This window comes from Dermacentor silvarum, chromosome 2 (assembly GCF_013339745.2).
Source record: "Dermacentor silvarum isolate Dsil-2018 chromosome 2, BIME_Dsil_1.4, whole genome shotgun sequence".
Classification (NCBI taxonomy): Eukaryota; Metazoa; Arthropoda; class Arachnida; order Ixodida; family Ixodidae; genus Dermacentor; species Dermacentor silvarum.
Window position 1 is genome coordinate 27176902 of NC_051155.1, and position 23205 is coordinate 27200106.

The 23205-nt window shown below is 48.0% G+C and overlaps 2 protein-coding genes across 2 annotated transcripts in view; one reads left to right on the plus strand and one right to left on the minus strand.

Moving 5' to 3' along the window:
- LOC119441376 (alkaline phosphatase, tissue-nonspecific isozyme) overlaps nucleotides 1–23205 on the plus strand; it is a 123485-nt gene that overhangs the window by 46288 nt on the left and 53992 nt on the right. The window lies entirely within an intron of this gene.
- On the minus strand, nucleotides 691–2872 carry LOC119439940 (uncharacterized; the record flags this gene model as incomplete). Its single annotated transcript, XM_037704902.2, is given in 2 exon segments — nucleotides 691–2127; nucleotides 2129–2872. Coding segments are annotated over 2 exon segments (2181 nt in total), but the record flags the coding sequence as incomplete, so codon positions are not given.

Genomic DNA, 23205 nt, shown 5'->3' on the forward strand with positions numbered 1-23205 from the left:
GCGTGACAGTCGACATATTCTTTCTAAAACCATGCTGGTATGACGACAACACATTTTCTTGCACCAAAAACTCATAAATGTAGTTGGCAACATTGCGTTTTAATAATTTGCAGTAAGTGCTGGTAATCAAAACAGGAGGGTAGTTTTTTATCGACAAGAGATCGCCTTTTTTGAAAATCGCGACAACGCGTGCCTTACTCCAGTCGAGAGGTATGACGCTAGAATTAACTGATAATTGAAATATGTGGGTAAGGAAGCCAAATATTTGTTCAGCGTGATGCCTTAAGAACGCGTTAGGAAAGGCATCGGGCCCAGATGATTTCTTAGGGTTAATATTGAGCAACTTTCAAGCACTCCTGCCAGTGATATAGTTACATTCTGCGGCAAAAGAGACCCTGAATCAATCGTGTATGTTTAAAAGGATTGGCAATCTCTATGGCATTGGTCACAGGAATGGCAGTTATGTGGATATTGTGGAAGTTATGTGGAAAAAATGTCCGTGAAGAAAATTTGTTGTAGCATAGTGCACGTTTCTTCATGCTTACAAGAATTCTTACTTGCCCCACAGGAATGGTATCCACAGTTATTTCGTTTTTAGCACGGCCTAAATAACGCCAAAATTTGGCGGGGTCTGAGAGAGAGAGAGAAAGACTTTGTTCCAAGCCAGACTAAGACCTATAGATATTCCTCCGCCAGGAGGACCATGGCCAGCTGGTCAGTGAAGGCCGCCGACGCCAACCACACCCGCCAGTGGGGAGGTGGGGGGTTAGGGTAGTGAGGGGATTGTAGGGCCGCGGGGCAAGAGAAAATGATGTGCTCTACATTTGCGTACGTAGAGGGGCAGTTGGGACATGAGGGGTCTGAGCGGTAACGATAAAGGTATAGGCGTGCTGGAGTGATCAAGGTGTTGAGCTGGATGGCCCTGAGGGTGCGTACTTGGACAGTGGAGAGACGAGGGTGTGGTGGCGGAAGCGTCTGCAATGAATGCCGGAGGTGTATGTAGTGCTGCTTCAGAGTTTTCTTATAAAAGTGTGCCTCGTCCGCTATGGCCGGGCAAGGCCAGAGGATTGTCGGCGCCCAGCTATTAATCTCGCGGGCAAGCTCATGAGCGAGCTTATTGCCGATAATCCCCGCATGCCCTGGCACCCACACCACAGTGACCAAAGCAGGGGAGAGAAGGGAGAGAGCGTCAGAAAGGTCGTCATGCAGATTATCGGGAAGTCTGTTGTCGCGAAGAGCCCTGATTGCTGCCATGGAGTCTGAGCAAATGCGATACCGAGGAGAGGGAGGAAGAAGGGTTAGTTCGTGCGTCACGTGAACGATCGCGGCCAATTCAAGGGATAGAGAAGAAGTAGGAAGTGAGAAGGGGCCAGCGGTGGAAGTGATGGGAATGCCAAGGGGGGTCGGCATTGTCACACAAGCAGTGGAGCCATGAGTTTGGTAATACGCTGCGTCGACGTAGCATGTGACAGTGTCCGGTGGAAAAGGCTCGGGGAAGTGAGCGCGGGCTTGTCGTCGTCCCTCATGAAGATGTGGGGTCATATTGGAGGGAGTAGGGGCACAGCGGAGATTGCTGGGAAGAGGTCGTTGAGGGGTGTACAGAGGAAAGTCAATGGGCCGGATGCCAGCCCGCTGCAGTAGCCAATGACCCTGCGCAGAGCTGGATAGGCGGCCAAGTTGTCGATCCCTATGGAGGCGCAAGAGCTCTGCAAGGGGAAGAAATAGGCCTGTTGCGTATAGTTTGGCTGTGGATGCGTGTGTCGGAAGATGTAGGGCAGCTTTATAGAGACTGTTTAAATCCGATTGAATGCGATGCATTTGCGTCTGCGTAAGTGTGCAGTATGGCAGGGAATAAAGTATTTTGTTCAAGGCAAAGGCTGTTACAAGTTGATTGGCTCTGCATTCGTCGAGGCCGCCGCGCCGCTTGACCACTCGTCGGACTAAGTGAGTTACTTGGTGGCATGTGGTGATTGTGGACTGTATTGCGCGGGCGAAAGATTGGTCTTGGAGGGAAAGGCCTAAAACCCGGCAGGATGACGTGTGGGGGATGGGAGTACCGGCGAGAGTGAGATTAAGGAGGGAGTTTACAGACCGTTGGTACTTTGTAGCGGAAAGGAGCAGCAGCGACAGATTTCTCTGGAGCCGCTTGCATACCAGGGCGGGAAAGGAATTCGGAAATGAGGTTGAGGCCGGATTGTAATGTGAATTCCACCTCCCCCGGTGAGCCGTGAGTACACCAAAGGGTTATGTCATCAGCATAGAGAATTGACTGTAGGTGCGAAATCTCCGACAAGGATTTTGCGAGAGTGGCTAGCCTGAGATTAAAGAGGGTTGGAGAGAGCACGGCACCTTGAGGTGTTCCGCGGGTGAGCGCGATGGGCGGGGACAACGTGGTCCCGAGTCGGAACTGAGCTTGTCGAGAGCGGAGAAAAGAAACGTAACAATAGAGTCGGGATCCACAGCCGGTGTCTTCGAGGGGGGAGAGGATAGCGTCATGAAGTGAGGTATCGAAGGCCTTGCGGACGTCCACAGTGACAAGTGCGTTAACTTGACACCTCGAAGGTTGAAATAAAGTTTCCTGGAGAAGGAGAAAGAGGTCTTCAGTAGACATGTGGGAGCGGAAACGAATCTGATTGTGTGAAAGGAAGTGAATATCGTCGAGAATATCCGTAAGACGTGCGAATACCATGCGTTCCATGGTTTTTCCGACATAGGAAGTAAGTGAAATGAGTCGCAGGTTGGAGAGTGTGGCGGGCTTGCCGGGCTTTGGTATGAGAGTAATGATGGAAGAGGTCCATTCAACAGGAAGAGTGCCGGTGGTCCTGTGTTCATTTATTTTGTGTAAAAGAACTTCTTTATCCGAATCAGGCATGTTCTTCAACAGCGAGTAAGTGATGTGGTCCCACACCCGGAGTGGTACCACCCTTTTTTTGAGCCTAGGCTCGTTCCAGGTCCGGCAGAGTGAAGGGGCTGTCCAGATCGCTATTGGGACGCCCTGTGTACTCAGGGTGCAGGGAAGAAAGCGGGGGAGGGATGTACATATCCGTGACCTGTTGAAGAAGGGAAGTAGCACCATGCTCGGAGAGATGCTTTTGTATTGTGGGGATAGGAGCAGGTTTAGGGCCAAGAAGGGACCGGAGGAACAACCAGGCTGATTTAGTGTGGAGGGAAGAGTATCATTGATCGAATCGCATATGCGATTCCAATTTGTTCTGTCAGGGGGGAGCAGTGAATTAGTATGTCAGTGTTGAGTGTGCCTAAGGTTTGTCTAAGTTGGATGTTGTGAGGTTGAGTACTGATGCGACTAAGGAGACGTTTACGGCCTCTCCAGATACGCATGAGGTGTGGGTCAGGGTGGTCCGACGGAGGGTTAGCTTCTGTAGTGGTTGTGGCCTGGGACCGCGTTCGCCGTAGCGAGTCCACCCACACATCATAGTTGGGAGCTCACTCCTGGTTTCGCAGGCGACGAAAAAGGTCCCGGTTAGTCTGGGTGATGCGTTTTCTTGGGTTTGTGAGTGAGGGTCGGTTTAATTTCAATTATGTGATGGTCGAATAGGAGGGTGTCCGGAATAACTTGCCAAGTCTCTGGAAGATTGTGGCCATGGTGAAAGGTGAGGTCAGACGTTGTATGACGTTGAGTCGCGTTTCCGTCTCGTGTGGGTGTGTCTGGTGTATTGATGAGTGTATATTATTGCTGCATAGTGTGTGCGTGAAGAAGGCGGCCAGGGCGCAGAGTGTTTGGGTAACCCCAGATGGTATTTGGGGCATTGAAGTCTCCGCCAAGAATAATGTCACGGTGGTTTGGAAAGGATCGAAGAAAATGAAAGAGAGGAGAGATAATTGTGGTAGAATTTGGGGGATTGTAGAGATTACAAGTGTGAGAGGTGGGTTCGGATGGTCTGGGTAATACGAAAGGGCTGTTAAATATGGAGGTAACGTGGATAGAATATCTTCCACTTCATCAGCGATATCCCGGCGAATATAAACGGACGACAGCGGCGCGGCGGGGTCGGCGTGCAGAGCTCGGTAGCCTGGGATGTTTTTGGTATGCCTTGTTTCTTGTAGAAGGATTAAGTGAAGTAGTGTGGTTTGCGTAAGGAGCCATCGCTGTAAGGGGGTGCGGTTTGTGGAGAGGCTACGGCAGTTCCACTGAATTATCGGGTGTGACGTGGTCAGACCCTTCCACTGCTGTCTGTGTTGGAGGCGCTGCTTCTTGGCCGCGTTGGCGCAAGCTTCATCCCGTTGCTTCCAAACTGGGCATATTTCTGCAAAGGGAGTGTGATGGCCTTGAAATTGAAGACACCTAGGTGAGTAGGAATGTGGTTCATCAGGCTCGGTGATGGGTGTGGAGCAGGTGGGGCACAGACGCTGGTTTCCGGGACAGGCACACGTGCGATGTCCATATTGCAGGCAGATAGTGTAATGATGGGCTCGAGGCTTATGGGGATGGCAGCGGAATTCGAGTCGCTGGTAGTACACGGAAAACAGAATGTGCATACCGGCGAACGTGATCAGGGCGGAGTTTGCGTTTCCCACGCGGCGGGCCAGTGGGATATCGGCTTGATAACAGTCTAAATCACGCAGAAGTTCTTCGGGGGTAGCATCAGGGGCGACTCCGTAGATAACCCCGCGGCACGAGTTGGTGGTAGCTGCGAGGTATGAAGCTACGGCATATATGCGGCCAGCTAGCACGATACTCTCAACGCTGAGAAGGCGGCTGACGAGTTCCATGTGGTGGGCCTTGAGAATGGCGAGGTGGTTGCGATTACGTAGATGGACTGAAACGTCGGCACAAGTATCCGCCGGTAGCTTTCCCGCTCGTATGAAAGCTGGGAGAATGTCCAGCAGCTCTGCGGAGGTGGCGGAAGGTAACGCTGGCAGGTGGACACCGACCGCATGGAGGTCAAAACTTGGGCGGGCAGCAAGTCGAGGCTTTCGGACATTTTCGGGCGTTGTCCATTCTCCTTCAGGGTCATCCCACTCGATAGAGGTTGGAATGGAGGTGCAATCTAACGCCGGCGTCTCGTCAGCCATACAGGCGTGCAGCGGTGGTATAGGTTAGGGCTAGCGACGCCGTCACAGCTTCCAAACTTGAAGTGGCGATATTATTTAGCAGTTGGGGTGTAGGATGAAAATAATCGTATCGGAAGAAAGCAGGCGACTTGCCAGTTCCAAAGAGCAGCCTATTCTTGCGGATGAGACGATTTCTAGGACAATTTGGATGGATGATGCAGAGCGCGACGCGAGCACCACATTCCTCCTTGAAACGCTTGCCGCGTTCCGCGGGGTCTGATCTTATATATTCTTCTAGGTTTTCTTGAAAGAACATGTGTCTGGCTTTGTTAATTTTTGTTACCAATTTTTGCTTTAATTCGACAAACTGGGGCGTTGAAGATTTGTGCTACTTGCGCAGTCTGTTAATTTTGCACTTAGTATGTATAATATCACGATTAATCCAAGGATTAAATCGGCGTTTGTAGGTTTTCATAAGTGCAAAAAATGTTTTGACACAGTACTCAATAGCACCGCGAAAAAGTTCCCATAATGATTTGAAATTGTTATTTGCGATGGAAAGATGTGTGTCCAAGTAATCAATTACAGCGGCGTCATCTGCCCGACGGAAGTCTCTAATGAGAATTGGCGATGACTTTTGCCTTCTATCATTACTATCATTTTTATTCCAAGCGAAGTAAATTAATTTATGATCTTGAGACATATGAGTAAGTGTCAAATGACCCATTGAGCGAAATGCAGCACCAATAACGTGAAACCTGTGGAGGTGCGAAGCATGCAGTGGTGCACCGTTAATGGGCTCATACTGCCTTAAGCAATGGATCATAACCCCGTAAACGCGGCCTCCCCATTACGACGACAGAAGAGAAGTGAAATTGTACGCTGGAATGATGAGCGGTAACGCAACCAGCTGTAAAAGACGATGACGACGAACGCGGAAGCAGTGGCACGAGCGCGTGCCGAGCACGAGCACGAGCCGCTTGCTTACCGTGACTACGACAGGAGACGCCGATAACCTGGCCGCATAAGGTGCTTCGCACCTAAAACGATGACACCAGAGTGTCACGCGCCGGTCTATTTTCACGCGAGGCTATCTGTTAATTTATTCAGCGACAATGCAATTTGAACGCTGTAGATTTTATCCAGTTCTCTAGCGCTGGCAAATGGCGCTGTCGCAGAAACGAGATGAGACAGCTGCGTTCGATGCGAACGAAATCACGATTCTTCTTTTCATTTTCTTTTTATTGCTTTCTTAGCGCGCGTGCCTTTGGAGCCCGCCGTCTTCTTCTTTCTCGTCTTGTCCGCTCCCATGAGTTTCAATAGCTTCCGGCCGTGAAAAGTTTCCTTTTCATCAGTGGAAGCAACCTTCGAGTGTGTAAAGGTGTTGAACAGGTCTCCGAACGAGCTTTCCTTTGGATTTTAAGAGACAGGACCGCGGATTCCCGTCGACTCCAGAATATACTTCAATGACCTTAGCCAGGTTCCAGAAGGATCTAGGACTACGTGCACCGATCAAAACAATATCTCCTTGGTTCACTGTCATTTCTTGCTTTCTTGCGTTACACTGCTCTCTCAGTTCTTTCATATATTCTTTGTTCCATCTTTTCCACCAATGTTTCATAATTGTTTGCTTATTTCTACACATTTCTTCTATGCTGATCTTTTTTTCACCTTCTGTACTGTCTTTGATCCTATGCTTTCTACCTATTATATCAGCCGGCACAATAGGTAGAGGCTCATCCGGTTCGCTGTATACATAGGTCAACGGTCTGTTATTAAGGGCAGCTTCAACGTCAGTTGTTAGTGTTTGCATCTCTTCTCTTGATAACAGTCTTTTTCCAATAACTTTCCTCATCGTTGATTTCATGCTTCGTACCATCCTTTCATAAAAGCCACCCCACCAAGGCGCTTGTTCTGCGATGTACTTCCATTTGATTTAATGCCCTTGGCTTGCTCTTTTGTAGACTTCTTCCTGTAGTTCTTTAATCATACGATTGATGTCTCTCTTGGCCTTCTTGAACGTCCTTGCGTTGTCACTGTAAATGATGCAACATAGCCCTCGTCTCGCTGTAAATCTTCGGAATGCATGTAAGAATGCTTCTGTTGTCGGTTTGTCCACAACTTCGAGATGTACAGCTCGTGTAGCAGCACATACAAATATTGCAACATACTGTGTTGTAGTACCTTTCATCGCGTCCTTTATAAGTAACGGACCCGCGAAATCCACTCCGATCACTTTAAATGGTTGTCGCTCGTTGACTCTGTCAGCAGGAAGTGGTGGTGTTTCTTGGTGTAGCGGTCTGGCGTCAAATCGTTGGCACTTTAGACATCCATGAATTAGCTTCTTCACGAGCTGGCTTCCTTGTATTATCCAGTACTTAGTTCGAAGCTGTGATAATGTGACGCTTATTCCTCCGTGCAGCGTGAGTTGATGGATATGGCGTACCAGCAGCTTTGTACCAGCCGTCCACTTTGGCAGCACAATAGGATGTCTTTCGTTGTATGATGATCCACTTTGGAGTAGCCGACCTTTGTGTCTTATCAGACCTTGATCGTTTTCAAAGACTTCCGTACCATGAAGAAACATCCTTGTTGTCTTCATAGGAATGCTCTTGCTGTGTACGATGTTTTCTCGTATGTGTTGTTGTTCTAGCTTGATTATTGTCCTCTCGGCATTCTTCAGTTCCTCAAAACTCAGATCTCCGATGATCGGTCTCTTTTTTCGTATATTCCGGATATAACTGAGAACCCAAGCTGTGACTCTGAGTAATCGTATGTATGTGCAATACTTCTCCGCGTCAATCACTGCCGCAGTTGAGGTGCATGTGTTAATCGCATAACTTTCACCACGCTCAGTGTCGTCTTCTGCTTCGGTTTGTTCTCTCGTTTTCTTTTTCAAAACTGACCATTTTGGACCATGCCACCATATTTTTAAGTTTATCGGACGCTCCGCGCTTACACGTCTAGTCATCAAATCAGCTGGGTTTTCTTCACTTGCAACGTAATTCCACTCTGACAGTTTCGTTTTCTCCTTTATCTCCTTCACTCTGTTTTCGACAAAATTGTCGCGTTTTTTCTTTCCGCGTAACCAACTTAGAACAATGGTCGAGTCTGTCCAATATCTCGTTTCGTTGAGTTTTCTTACAAATCCTCTTCTGATATATTCAGAGAGGCGTGCAGATAGCGTCGCAGCCATTAGCTCGAGTCCTGGCAAAGACATTTCTTTCATTGGAGCTATTCGTCCTTTTGCTATGAGTAGCACAGACTGTTTTTGGTTTTCGTAGGTATTTATCAAGTAGGCTGCTGTACCGTAAGCGTACAGGCTTGCATCGGAAAACAAATGAGGATCCGTGTGACGAGGCTGGCTGCCTTGGTTAATATCAAACCATCTAGGTATGCTGAAGTTTTGTATTAATCGTAGCTCTTGAATCCAGTTCATCCACGACGCCGTTTCATCTTCTGGTAGTGGGTCGTCCCAAGATGTTCCCTTCCTCCACTTGTTTTGTATTTGTCGCTTAGCTGTCACTGTGAATGGAGTGAAGACGTCCAGAGGATCGTATATTCTTGCTGTTAGCTGTAGCATTTGCCTCTTCGTAATTGGACCGCTCTTATCGATGTCCTTTATGTCAAAAGATGGGAGGTACAATCTATCTTCCTCGTAATTCCATCTGATGCCAAGTACCTTTATCTGGGTTGATGTTTCCATGTCTGTGTTTTTCTCTTGTATATTTATAGTTCGCTGTAATCCAGGCTCATTCGTTTTGAACTTTCTGAGTGTCATTGACGCCTCTTGAAAAATGTCTTTTGACTCTTTATAAAGTTTTTCGGCTTCTTCTGGTGAGTTGGCTCTCAGTATCACGTCGTCGACGTAAATGTTGTTCTTCAGCTGCTTAATCGTTTCGGGAAAGCTATCTTCCAACTTGCATAGGTAGTTTTGTACAGTTGCTGCAAGTAAGAAAGCATTCGGAGCTGTTCCAAACGTAACTCTTGACATTCTCCATGTCACGACTTTTGCGTTGCTACCACTTGGAATTCTGTCCCACCAAAGAAGACGCAATGCGTCTCTATCTTCTTCGTGTATTGAAATCTGCAGGAATGCTTTCTCTATATCAGCTGTCATTGCTATGTGATGGTGTCGGAAGTTCATCAGCATATGCACCAGATCACAATTGAGATTCGGTCCTGTTTCGAGGTTATCGTTTAAAGAAAACCCTTTTGTCGACGATGAAGACGCATCAAATACAATTCTTATCTTTGTGGTTTGTCGATCTTCCCTTATTACTGCCTGATGCGGCATGTAGTAGCAGTGTGTCATCGGTCTACTTTTTTCGTCGACCACTTCTGCTACTCCACTATTTAAATAATCTCTGATCGCACTGTCGTAGCGCCGGAGTACGCTTTCGTCCTTCTGTAGCCGTCGAGTGAGTTGTCGTAATCTGTTCATAGCTACGATCTTGTTTTCATCAAGTTCTGCGTTATGTTTCCATGTAAGTCTGACAGAATATCGCTTCTCCAAATTTTAAGTGCCTCTTGAAGTGCTGAATCACTTCCTCTTCTCTCCTGGTTTCTTTCTCAGGGCACTTTATGCCTAGATTTTCAATATCCCAGAAACGGCTGAGTTCTGTATGTATGTCGCAGCTATCCACCTTGACGTTAAGTACCATTACGGTTGACTTCTCCATTATTGTTGCTGATATCCTAGCTTGACCTTGTACTGTCCAGTCGAATATGGTTTCTGCTGCTGTCAACCTTTCTTCTAGTCTTCGGATCCGACCTGTCATTACTTGTCAATACTGGTCTGATCCAATAAGTATTCCAATTTCTATGCATTATGTGCTTTTACATGAACCGTCAGCCAGCTTGAATCCGTCATCTTCATACTTCTTTTGCAGTGAAATAGGCAGGAACTGTAATCTTTCTTTTGAAATTGTCTACCTCCAGTGCTTCCAGTACTTCTTCACTACTGGAGATACTTTTCAGTTTTAGTTCAACTGAATTCATGACTCTTTCATTTTGACCTCCTCCGAATGAGCCTATCGTGAGTCTTTCTTTTCCTTTAACCTTACAGCCAAGTTTCTCAGATAGGCTTTTCAGTATCTTTGACTGCCAGTATCCAGTAGAACACGACAATAACATGACTGCCTTCTACCTTCTGCTAATGCAACTGCAGTCTGCAGAAATACACTTGATGAGTTGTTCATAAACTGGCAAGTAGATGTTTTCTCTTCCTGATTTTCACTTTCACCAAGAGTAGATGTTGTACACTGTGCTGTCAGTTCTTTGCTTCGGCACATAGAGGTCGCATGCAATTTTCGACATATCTCGCACCTGATGTTTGCCTTACATATTTTAGCAGTATGGCGAGGCCTGGTACAGCGGAAACATCTGTTTGCCTCTCGGAGCTTGATTTTCTTGTCTTCATAAGGCATCGTTTTCATACAATCATCAGTATAATGAGTAGCATTCTCGCAAAATATGCAACACTTTGCAGCTGTACTTTGAAAATTAACAGTTCGTGTATGCTGCTCACTCTCAGTTCTGTTGCTGTAGCTTTCGCTCCTTTCTGTTGACAATTCCTCTCTGCATTCTACTTGATCTTCGATGTATTTCATCAAGCGCATAAGAATATCTTCTTGACGTAAAGCCACATTCTGACCTCGTGATGAAGATCCACTGATCACTTCTCTTTGTTTTAACTGGAATCCAATGTACATATCCACTGGCAAAGCTCTTTTCAGGATCGGAAGCAACATCGATGCATAGGACTCGCTTTTCAATCCTAAGGATTCCAAACCACGTATGTGCACTTGCACCTTTTGTGACAGCTTTCTTAAACCGTCAAGGTCGTTGCAGCTTGCTACTGCATTCAAGCTAGTCAGTTCTTTCATGTGCATTTCTACCAGCACGTCATCTTTTCCGTCCCTTTGCTTGAGTAGATCAATGGCGTTGCCATACTGTCGGAAAACTGTAGTCCCTCCACGTAAGCTGCCACTTTTCCGGTTAGTGATGACAGAAGGTACGTAAATTTCTGATTTTCGTTCAAGTCGGTTCTTTCGTGTACAGCTGTTTGTACAGCTGTACAGCATTTCATTTTATCGCTGTCAAACTTCATTAGTTCTAGCTTTGGTAGCTTCACTATTGTTGCTTGCTGCGGTTGTCTAGCTTCGGCAATAAAGTTAGGTTGCTCCCTCGCTGTTTGCCGTACTTCTTGCCGAGAAAGGTACGCGTTGATGTTGTGCAGAACACTTAATATCTTTAACTCGTACTCATTTGTTTTCGTAAACTTCGAGTCAGCTGTTTCGGGTGTTATGAACTGCTCCATCTGCTCGTCAGCTTTCTTTAGCGAGTCTGCAGTACCTTTAATCTGGCTGGCTATCAGCGACATCGCTGTAGGATCGTGATTCTCCTCCAGTTTCTTTTCAGCATCGCTCACTAGGTTTGTTATTTGCGTCCTAAGCGTTTTTCGCTTCTTCAGAATCACTTCTCTGTCCATGTTGAATAACTGAGGAAACTGCTGGTCGCTTACAGATTCTAGCGGCGAGACGTCATCCGAATCTTGGTCGCCTTCTGTGTCCGTGCCGCTCCTTGCCGTCGATGTCTCGTCTCGCTGCCATTGGTTCGCTCCCAGGCCTCCTCTTCGTCCGTCTTCTGTGGCCAGACCGTCGTTCTGGTAGTCCGTGGCCAGTCAGAAGAGGAGTAGCCGCTAAATCCTGGTCACGGCACCATGTCGCAGAAATGAGACGAGACAGCTGCGTTCGATGCGAACGAAATCGATTCTTCTTTTTCTTTTCTTTTTATTGCTTTCTTAGCGCGCGCGCCTTTGGAGCCCGCCGTCTTCTTCTTTCTCGTCTTGTCCGCTCCCATGAGTTTCAATAGGCGCGATGCATAAAGTTGAAGCTGCCCTAGTGCATCCCATAAAGGCTGGTGTAATAGTTGTGAAGTCGAGAGAAGCAAACTAGACCTGGGTCATTTAGAAAATAAACGTCACGGCGCCGTTTTTATAGACGCTCTTTCCAGAAGAGCTAAAGTGCGGTACTTGCTCTTTTCAACAGAAATGAATAAGTTTTGGAAAAGCTGAGCGAAGACATTAAGACGCGTATGTTGTGCACACGTCCCTTATAAAAATTTCTATCAATATTTTTTAGGCCGCCTTTAGAGTATTGTTACTAGAACCTACCAACAATCAATAGAAATCCTTCCATCGGTCTTTAGGTTTCCTAACAACTCCCTAGTAACACCCTAGAAGCAAATGGCCGCCAACATTATTTAGAAACATGTTCATAGGGCGTCTGTAAACTTCCTATTAACTGTCTAGAAACGCATTTCTTTAGACCTCCTATTAACATTAATTAAATTGAAGCATGTTCATAGGCTGTCTGTCAACTTCCTGTTAACAATTTACTAGCACTTTCTTTTGACACCCTAGTAACATTGTTCTAACAATTGGCCACCAACATTGAATATAAACATGTTTCTAGACTGTCAACATCCTACCAGCTTTCTACTGATATTTTTTAGGCCTCATTATGACTGTGAATTATTTCAAACCTCCTATGAACATTTTTCCTTTAGAGAATCTAGAAACATTGTCCACAGTTGGTCACAGTATGTGAATAAAAACATGTTCAACGCTGCTTATCAATTTATGCTAACCTGAAAGTTTATAACTTCAGATCACCCAGTACACCAGCATACCACCCTATAATGCTCAGAGCCGCAAATATTCATTTCATTTATTGGACGCTATTAACGTCTGTCACCATATGTATGTGTTTACGGGATCTTACTTGAGTGATGATAAATTATCTAAGCTCTTGACGCGATGTGCAGCTGAAGCCACAGGTTGCGAAAGGAGCTACTGAAAATAAAGATATGACAAATTGGAAGCGTTGCGAAGATTGCATCACACATTTATTACATTATTCAATCAGTCAGACTTGGGAACCGCAGAAATGAGACTGTAGTTATGCGAAGCAGCTTCAGCATTCTGGGCGTTAGTTGTAGTTGCACCTTAGCTATTATGGAAATGTTTCTTTTTGTCAGCTTGTTGCTGTGAGATTCTGGGCGTTGTATCCTAAAAAAAGGAAATGAGTAGCAGTTAGGCAAGAGCAAAGAGTTAGTTCATGATCATACATTATTTACCCAAAATGAAGCACTCGTGACCTCTGTCAGAACCTCGTGTTTTACGCTTCGCGTTTATAGCCACTTCAAGCGAACGGCACGACGCGCAATAGTTCAAGTTTGTAAAAAGATCGTTTTTAAAACATTTTCCGTCATTGCATTTCGCGCTTGTAACAACAACCTGCCAAAATGCGGTATGAGAAACTGAAATAAAAAAACTGTTTATGAAAAATGATGGAAAAGCACATACCTTTTATTATAGTTTGGAGACAGAACTTCGGCGCAGTGCTGTCTTGAAAAGCTGGCAAAGAAGTTGCAGAAACTTTCACATCACGGAACGAAGAAAACCCCGTCGCCTTCGCAAGCACGGTGCTAGTTGGCTATTTCCGTCACAAATTACGCATCCACGTGTGCCTGGAAGTACTCTTGTATTGATGCATCAGCCACAACACAGCATAAGCCCAAACAGCAGCAAAAATAGCTAAAAGCTGATACAAAACGCGACCAAACACCCCTACATCGCACCGACCGTACCACGCCAGCGTGGCAAAGGAAGTGGTATCGATGACGATGGGCTCCTTTTTGGCTCGACTCGGACCACGTGCAAGTTTGTGCGCATGCGCGAAGGAGGCTTGTGACATTCTTTCCATCCACCAGCTCGCCTTGACCACCGCCGAACGGTGCGCAGCCCCCTTCCTTGCGAGGGTTGAATGACACCTTGAATTCTCCTCGATGATTAGGTGTGACAGGCCTTTGTGCGCGCATCCCCTTCTTGGGGGACTGCACTTAGAGGGAGGAACGTACCTTTTGTCCGAGGTCGAAAAAGAACCTTACAAACAGCCGCCTTAATTTTGAGATGCTGTTAGGGGCTGTATAATTTTATTTTTTGAGAAAACTATTGTTAAGAAAACGGCTTTTTCTCCAAATATAATAAAAAAAAGAAAAATAATATCCCATAGGGTAAATTTCATGGTTCTCACGGTCATTTCAAGGTTATTGTATTGACACTTATACATGTTTACCTTTGACTAGTGGCCGCTTTCCATCGGCTAACAAATCGTTAAACGTTATCGCTCGGCGCAGGACGCGCCTGTATCGAAAGTTTCTAGAACGTTATCGATGCTTCTTTCCGTTGCCTGTTTTCACCGACGCGTATGTTATCTGATTGTATGACCAATGCGAATTATCTAGAACTTTCTGGAAGACGCGCGGGCACCAGGGAATAATCTGGAACATTCGATGACTCATGTATAAAAGCCGACGCGTTTCGCCGCTGCGCAGATTTTCGACGATCGCTGACTGTATTCGCCGCTTTCGTTGTGCTTCGATTGTAGCTTGCTCTTGTGGGCACACGTTCGCCCAATAAAGAACCAGTTTCGTCATACACAGTTTTACGTCTGTTTACTTCAGCGTCACTACTACGTGACATCTGGTGGAGGTGCTTTTATGTCCTTCCACCGGACTCCCCCATCCAGCCGTGAGCCAAGCCCAAACCGTCCAGAAGACGTCGACGCCTACCCCGACCAGCGAGTGCTAGCCGTAGGCTATTGAACTTGCCACCGCGGTACGAACCCCTACCTGACAAGACCAAGCGGACAAAAGTCACGACCTCGGCAGCAATTACCATGACAGCCCCTGCGCCAACATCTGCAGTCGTGATGTAACAACCCAGGGAGCCGCCGACTTTCCGCGTTTCGCCATGTGAAGACCCCGAAAGCTGGCTGGAGGCATAATACCCAGTCGCTACGTTCAACAAGTGGGACTGCGACGACAAGCTGCGCCATGTTTACTTCTCGCTTGAAGATGGCGCCAGAACCTGGTTCGAGAATAGGGAGCGTGCACTAACAACCTGGGACCTCTTCCGAGCCGCATTCCTGGACGCCTTCACGAGCGTCGTCCGTAAAGAAAGAGCTGCAGCCTTGCTGGAAAACCGTGTACAGCTCCCGAATGAGAGCATCGGTATGTACACTGAAGAAATGACTCGATTATTCCGGCACGCCGACCCCGCTATGCCAGAAGACGAGAAAGTTCGGTTGCTCATGCGGGGAGTTAAGCAGGAGCTATTCGCCGGACTGGTGCGGAATCCACCAACGACAGTCCAAGACTTTCTCTCGGAGGCTACGACGATCTAGAAAGCACTGGACATGCGAAACCGGCAATACAATCGCTGTTCGACACCACAGTACGCCGAAGTCCAAGAACTCTCCCACGACCTACGAGACACCATCAGGGCGATAGTTCGCGAAGAGCTGCACAAGTTGCTACCGTCGTCGCAACCTCAAGTTGCTTCCATCGCCGATATCGTGCGGGAGGAAATCCAGCAATCGCTAGGACTTCCCGAATCGCCGCAACCCCAGCCGGAAGCGATGACCTACGTGCCGTCGCCCGTCGTCAAGGCCCCCCTCCGCGCTCGCGCCAGGGCCCCGTAACGCCGCAGTTCCGTCGTCCACCGCCGCCGCCGCCAGCACGCCCGCCCGTCGCCCAGCGCAGTTACCAAAGGAAGACGGACATTTGGCGCGCCTCCGACTACCGCCCGCTCTGCTATCACTGCGGGGAAGCCGGCCATGTCTACCGCCGATGCCCATACCGCGAGATGGGCCTACGAGGGTTCGCCGTCAACGCGCCGCGTCTAGAGCGAGGTGAACGACCGCGCGACATCGCCGACTACCTCGCCGGAGACCAGTGGCAACCACGACGACCCTCACGCTCGCGGTCACCAGGCCGCTACATCTTGCCGCATCGCCGTCAGTGCACCGGTCCCACCCGGGGCCGATCTCCCAGCCCTTACCCGGGAAACTAAAGGCAGCAACCGATGGAGGTGCGGTTGCTGTACGACGCAATGCCGAAGATCCTCCTCCGCCGCCGCCGCCGACGACGACGACGATTCGCGAATCATCACGACGAGATATCAGCACGCCGCCTAGCAACAGCCTTGGCAGCACTTCGCCGCCGAAAGAAGACCTTCAGACGCGACGTAGCAGCAGCAGAGCAAGCCGACGCAGCCGTGATCCGACGCCACGAATTAACCGCAATGCCAGACGCAGGTCTACCGATCTAGACGTGCTCATCGATGGTCATAACGTCACTGCTCTCGTCGACACTGGCGCCGACTATTCCGTCTTCAGTGGCGCGTTCGCCGCCAAGTTAAAGAAGGTGAAGACGGCCTGGCAAGTACCCGGTATTCGGACAGCGGGAGGCCACCTAATAAAGCCGGCTGGAATCTGCACAGCGCGAGTCACGGTAAACAACCGCACTTACCCGGCGAGCTTCGTAATCCTGCAGTACTGCTCCAGGGATGTTATTGTAGGCATAGACTTTCTAAACGAAGATGGTGCAGTCATCGACTTAAGGTCCAAGTCGATAACGCTTTCAACGTACAACGCGATACCACCGGATACAAACATCAGTTACCATGCCATGAATGTGCTAGAAGAAGAAGTCGCCGTTCCGCCTCGCTCCAGCGTAATGATTTCCGTCGGTACCGAAGTGCCGGCAGACATGGAGGGCGTCATCGAGGGCGATCATCACTTACTGCTCGACCGTGAAATTTGCGTCGCTAGAGGCATAGGTGAGCTACGTGAAAGCAAAGCAAGGGTGATGCTCACGAACTTCAGCCACGATTACAAGCACATTAACAAAGGCACCACCGTCGCCTACATCGGCGAAATAGTACAACTCAGCAGTGCTTTCGCCTTTACGGATTCTAGTGCACCTGCAACGACGACTGTAGTACCTGAACCAACTTTCGACTTCAATCAGAACCTTCCCAGGCATAATAAAGAACAACTAAAAGCTCTGCTCCTGCAATACAAGGACTGCTTATACATGTTTATCTTTCACTAATGGCCGCTTTCCATTGGCTAACAAATTGTTAAACGTTATTGCTCGGCGCAGGACGCGCCTGTATCGGAAGTTTCTAGAACGTTATCGATGCTTCTTTCCGTTGCCTGTTTTCACCGACGCTTATGTTATCTGATTGTATGACCGACGCGAATTGTCTAGAACTTTCTGGAAGACGCGCGGACACCAGGGAATAATCTGGAACATTCGATGACTCATGTATAAAAGCCGACGCGTTTCGCCGCTGAGCAGATTTTGGACTGATCGCCAACTGTGTTCGCCGCTTTCGTTGTGCTTCGAGTGCAGCTTGCTTTTGTGGGCACAGGTTCGCCCAATAAAGAACCAGTTTCGTCATACACAGTTTTACGACTGTTTACTTCAGCGTCACTACTACGTGACAGTATTTCGCACAAGAACATCAGATAGCACTTGCCGCTTTCAAAGACGAAAATTTGCTTCATAGCGCCCAGCGCAAGACAATGCTGAAATGTATTCTTGTCAAGTAGTATTACTTTTATACTTAGAGATGTTTAAAAGCATGGCGGCAATGACGTTACCAGTCTTTAAGCGCCCGAAGCACGGCAAAAGCATGCCTCAGATATTCTGGGTCTTGGTACAGCGGAATGCCGTAATTGCGAATGCCCTAATTACGAATGTTGAATGGCCACGGCAAAACCTTATTGGAGTTCAGAACTTTGTCGCCGTGTCATGAAGCGAAATCACTGAATATTATGAGTACGTAATTATCACTTTTCGACCAGTTTTCTGACAGCAAGCAACAATTCCCGTGAAACAGATGAGTTGAAAGTTAGTTATTTTGCGTTAACTTTGATGGAACGTCCTACTAGATCTCATTTCTTTATTATTATTTTTTAATTTGGGCGAGCCCTCGGTAGGATGAAGGGACGAAAGCGTACGAATAGAGAAGCATTTTTTATACAGTAAGGATAATTTCATTTTCTTTCACAGAATAATTTCGCAGAAACTGGACATTACCAGAGTTCACATTTTGTCTTCGACCGGTGCATTTTCTCAGGTCAACACAATTGCTCTCACTAAGCAGCAGCTGTATTTTGCAGCTTTTTGGATGTTTGAGAGGCAGCGTACTAGCACCGTGTTACTCTTAGTTGTGGCTCTTTTTCTTCTTTTTAACAGACTAACGCCCCAAAAGGGTGTTAATCTCGTGTTCACAACCGCACAAAGCAGGCTCTTTTATTGCGATAGCAATTATATCGACACTCAAAGCGAATTTCTGCCGTCGCCGTCGCCGTGAGGTTCTCTATGACGTCAGCGGCGATTAAATCACCGCCGCGCGCCGTATGCTGTATGTGAGAGTGAAAGCGCGCGAGGGATGCGCACTTTCACGGGGAGCGAACGCACGGCGGAGAACAAATGCGCGTTCTGCGCTGAGCTCCCTGAAGGGCTGCAGAATTAAATGTCTCTTTCCTCCTTTACAATCACCATATATAGAGAGAGCAAACGCGACTTCTTCCGTCGCGCGAAAGGTCGTAGGGGGCAAGAGGGAGGGAGGGGAGGCGACGTTAAGCTGTGGCACCAAATGCGTAACTATATAAAAACTGGGAGGACGCTTAAGCTTCGCCTTTAAGAGTAGAACGCGATAGCGTTATAGGGATCCGTTCGAAACGCATCGATCGCATACGGCAAGTAGACTTCATTCATTGCAACACTGAACGTGGGAAAGCCAGCTTACAAAGACCAAGCTTACACTGATCCCCTTAAAGTCGGCTTCACTTTTAAACTGAATTGCATTGTTGGAAAGACGTTTTTCCAGGGGGAATATAAGTGGTATGATGCTTCACCTCTCGGGTGAAACTGCAACATTTTTTTTTTATTTATAGGAGCGTTGTCCAAATTTTTACTGGAGCGGTATAGTGATGGAAATTGGACTTTAGAGCCCTTAACAATCGGTCAATGGATGGATGGAAAACTTGATTAAGCGAGAGAGTTTGGACCCTTCAAGGGCCCAGGGTCACCGCACAGCCCTCACATTACGCGCATGTGTCCAGGCCACGTAGGGCCATAGCACTGGCACCCCGGTTCACGCAGCGAAGTTGGGTGTCCAGGCCCTGCGACGCAAGGAGGGCCTCCCATTCCTCCCATGTTCCGATGGCGGGCTCTCCCTGCGGGGGAGGATCGGCAGGGCAGCCGAAGGGGATGTTGTCTAAGGCGGCGCGCGACTCTCCACAGAGAGTGCACTCTGGCGAAACGGGGCGGAAGTGGGATAGGAGCTGAGGGGTGGGAACAGTTCGGGTCTGGAGTCGCCTCCAGAGGATTTGTTGGGAGTGGGAAAGTCGGGGGTGGGGAGGAGGGTAGAGTCGACGGGCAAGGCGTGCTTGTTGGGTAATTTCGGAGAACGTGTGCACCCGCTCCCTCGAGAAATCCCGGCTGGGGTCGCCATTTGCCCGGCTTACAATTCCTCGGGCTATGTTATCGGCGGCCTCATTTCCGGGATTGCCACAGTGAGCCGGCACCCACACGAGCTCCATACGTCTACCAGAATTTTGAAGGCACATTCTCAATATTTGCCACGCTGGGAAATGGACGCGTCTGCTTGCAAAGTTAAGAATGGCTGTTTTAGAGTCACTAACTATGTAAGCCACATTGATTTAAGCGATTCCTAGGTCAATATCAGCTTCCTCAGCTTCTTCCGGGGTACAGGGGGAGTCTATCAAGTGGGTGAGTGGGAGGGCTGATGGATGATAAGCCACAGCTACAGAACAGTCTGGACCACACGTGGCGTCCCCCCAGCGCACATCCGCTAAAGTGTCATATGCGTTATGGAGAGCTTCGGCTTGCGTGACGGGACGGGATTGATGGTGCTCTGGGTGGACGTTCTTAGGGAGGGGTTTGGTGATAAGTGCGGCGCGCATGGCGCGAGGGAGAGATATCAAATCTACAACATGTGCGGGTATGCGAATTCCGAGAGAGTCCAGTATATGGCGTCCTGTTTCAATGCGAGCCAGGCGAAAGTATTGTGCTTGTCGATGTGCCTCTATAAGTTCTTGTATATTTTTGTGCATTTCTAATTTTAACAGCCTGTCCGTGCTAGTGTTCTTTGGTAGGTTTAGCGCTGCTTTGGTAGCCAGGCGGATTAAAGCGTTGATTTTATCTTTGTCCGCACTGGAGTGGTTCAGGTAAGGAGATGCGTAGAGAATGCGACTGAGCACAAAGGCATGCAGCACCTTGATATTGTCTGCTTCGTCTAAACCGGCTCGCGAGTATGAAATCCTTCTAAGATGGATGACGGAGTAAGTGGAATGTTTTAGTGATTTCAGGGCAAGATTGTTTTTCCCGTGTCCTGTCTGTACAGGCCAAGAAGGCGGAGTGTGCTTGTTTGTAGTATGGGAGTGTCATGCAGTTAAATCACGATGGGGCTGATAGGGACGTGCCGCGACGGGAGTATGAGGAGTGCTGACTTTGTGGGGGAGCATTCAAGGCCAGTGTTTGCTGCGTGGGTAGCTATAGCTGTGGCTGCTTCTTGAAGTGTCGATTCTATGTCGCCATCCGAGCCGTATGTGATCCAAACCGTGATATCTTCCGCGTAAAGTGTGTGTCCCAAGTGTGGGATGAGGCTGAGAGCCTTTGCCAGGGGAATGAGGGTAATATTGAACAGGAATGGGGATAACACCGCTCCTTGCGGGGTGCCAATGTTACCAAGGGTGAATGAGGTCGTCTGTATATCATCTATATGCTGTGAGGTGGTGTGCCCGTTTAGAGAGGCCCGAATATAGTTATAGGTCTTAGTTTCTAACTGCAGCTCTTGGATGCTCTGCAGGATGACACTGTGCTTAACCTTGTCAAATGCTTTAGTGAGGTCTACTGCCAGGATTGCTCTGATGTGTTGTAACATATCATTGAGGATGGCATATGAAATCTGTAGCAGGGTGTCCTGTGCCGAGAGATGAGGTCGAAATCCTACCATGCTATGGGGATATAGTCCATGGGATTCCATGTGTTGGGTGAGACGGGTGAAGATGACATGCTCATAGAGTTTGCCCAGGTACGAAGTCACAGAGATGGGACGGATATTTTCGGCATTAATGGGCTTATTGGGTTTGAGGATAAAAATTATTTTTCCATGCTTCCCTTCAGCAGGTAGCTCCCCCGTTTCCCAGCATTTATTGAGGTACTCGGTGAGAAGGCAAACAGAACGGTCATCTAGGTTTCTGAGCATGACATTCGCGATTTGGTCATCTCCAGAAGTTGAGTTTCGGAGCTTAATGAGCGCTGTTCTGACTTCAACCTCCATAATAGGGGCGTCGAGGGAGGGTTGATCGGGGCCTATGTAATCGGGATATGATACTGCTTGGTCTACAGTGGTATAAGTTGACTGAAGTTCGCTTAAGAGTGCTTGCTGATTACAATTTTTTATGAGTAAGCCTTTTTAGTGTAAGTCGGGTTTGCTTTTTAGTTTGAGTGGGGTCTATCATATGTCGAAGAAGATACCAGGCCCTGGAGTTGGAAATATTACCTCGTAGTCCGTCGCATATTTGGTGCCAATTAGATTAACTAAGGGCGGCACTTTGCTCTTCTATTTGTTTTTGAAGTTGTGCCAGTTTGAGTTAAAGTTTTGATTCTGTTTCTGCGTTTTCCAGCGCGTGAGAATACTGTTTTGTGCTTGAAGTGGGTGCGCTAACCTACTATCTGCAATGGGAGTTTCAGGGGTGGCGTCGAACTTTTGCGTAAAAGCTTGGACGTCCTGCTTGAGTTCTGTCATCCATGTGTGGAGGTTAAAAAGGGACTCTAATGTTTTGGCCTCTCTGTGCTTACGAAGATTATCTCAGCTAGTCATCCGGACACAGTAGTTTTTAGCTTTTTGTAGCGTTTGCTACACTGGCCTAGCCAAGCCCGTTTCGCGCAGCACATCAAGAGCCGTGCTGCGCATGCGCAAGGATCAGTGGTGTCACACGGCTTGCGCACCGGAGCCACCGGAGCCGGCACCTCTCGCGCACTCCGCCGCCGCCGCGCGCGACTCACCGCCGCCGGTCTGCGCATTCCAGAGGAGTGCCGTCGTAGCCGTGGTAGACGCACTGGCGCCGGCGCGCGCTCGCTGTGCAGTCGCCGTCTGACACTGCGCTGGAGCCGCTGCGCTTCTGACTGGCGTTTGTGTGTGTCATTGGAGCAGCAGTAAGCATGACAATCAAGCTAATCCTTGACAATCTAGACAACCAGGAAAGCTAAGAATAATAAGTTGAACCTTTGCTAACGCTACGTATATCCTGGCATAGCCGAGCTAAGCCACTGCAACATTTTTTGGTAAAGTCAAACTCTATAGTTAGGATATAAGGATCACTGCCCAGGGCCTCATTGGAGTTCCGCCAGACAGGTGTGGGAAGATTGCGGGAGTGCTCCGGGTAGTGAATTTCGGTGAGCCAGAAAGGCGAAGTGGCACGCTGCAGGTTTCAGTGGTGAGCGCGTCACTCAGCCACCTTAGTGGACCTTCCAGAGGGACTGAAACATTTATTCATCAATCACACGACACGACCTGCTTGACCTTGTATAGAAACGCGCCACAGCGTCCCTGTACAATGAGAAACGTCCAGTGCATTTCGGCGACGAACGCTTCCCGTTGTGTCGATCTTCATCGTCAGCTAGAAGATGAGCGCGCTCAATTCTTATAGGTAAGTTTGCAGCTAGTCAATGTGCCTGACGCACAAAGCGTCTCAAAGCGTTGCTTGGATGAGGGTAATTTTAGGCGTTCAATTCTGCCTTTGTAGGCATACGTGCGTAGCCTAATCGTTCGAGAAAAACGGTTTGTAAAATGACAATCTAAAATGTTATATATATATATATATATATATATATATATATATATATATATATATACCATGTCAAGTTCACAAACGGCCAGCCGGAAACACACACACGAACTGCAAAGCGGGAAGAAGATCCCAAGAAAGCTACCGCTCTAAATATACCCATCGAGCGCACATGTCGCAATATAGGTGAAGCGACCCTTTCATTAATGCGATGCGTACATCTTTGTTTTCACCGTTTTTCAACTATCGGTCCTATGACAATTTTCAAAAGAATGACAAAATTCGTATGAACTATTACTCGGTAACACGGGCAAAACTTCAAACTAATCTTGCTGTTCATCTATTTTCGAGAGCTTGAATCAATAATGCGGGTGTTACAGCGATGAATAGTAGAAAGCTGGACTGCAACTCTGCGCTCCGACATTAGGCGCATGGTGTGCTTCAAGTTATT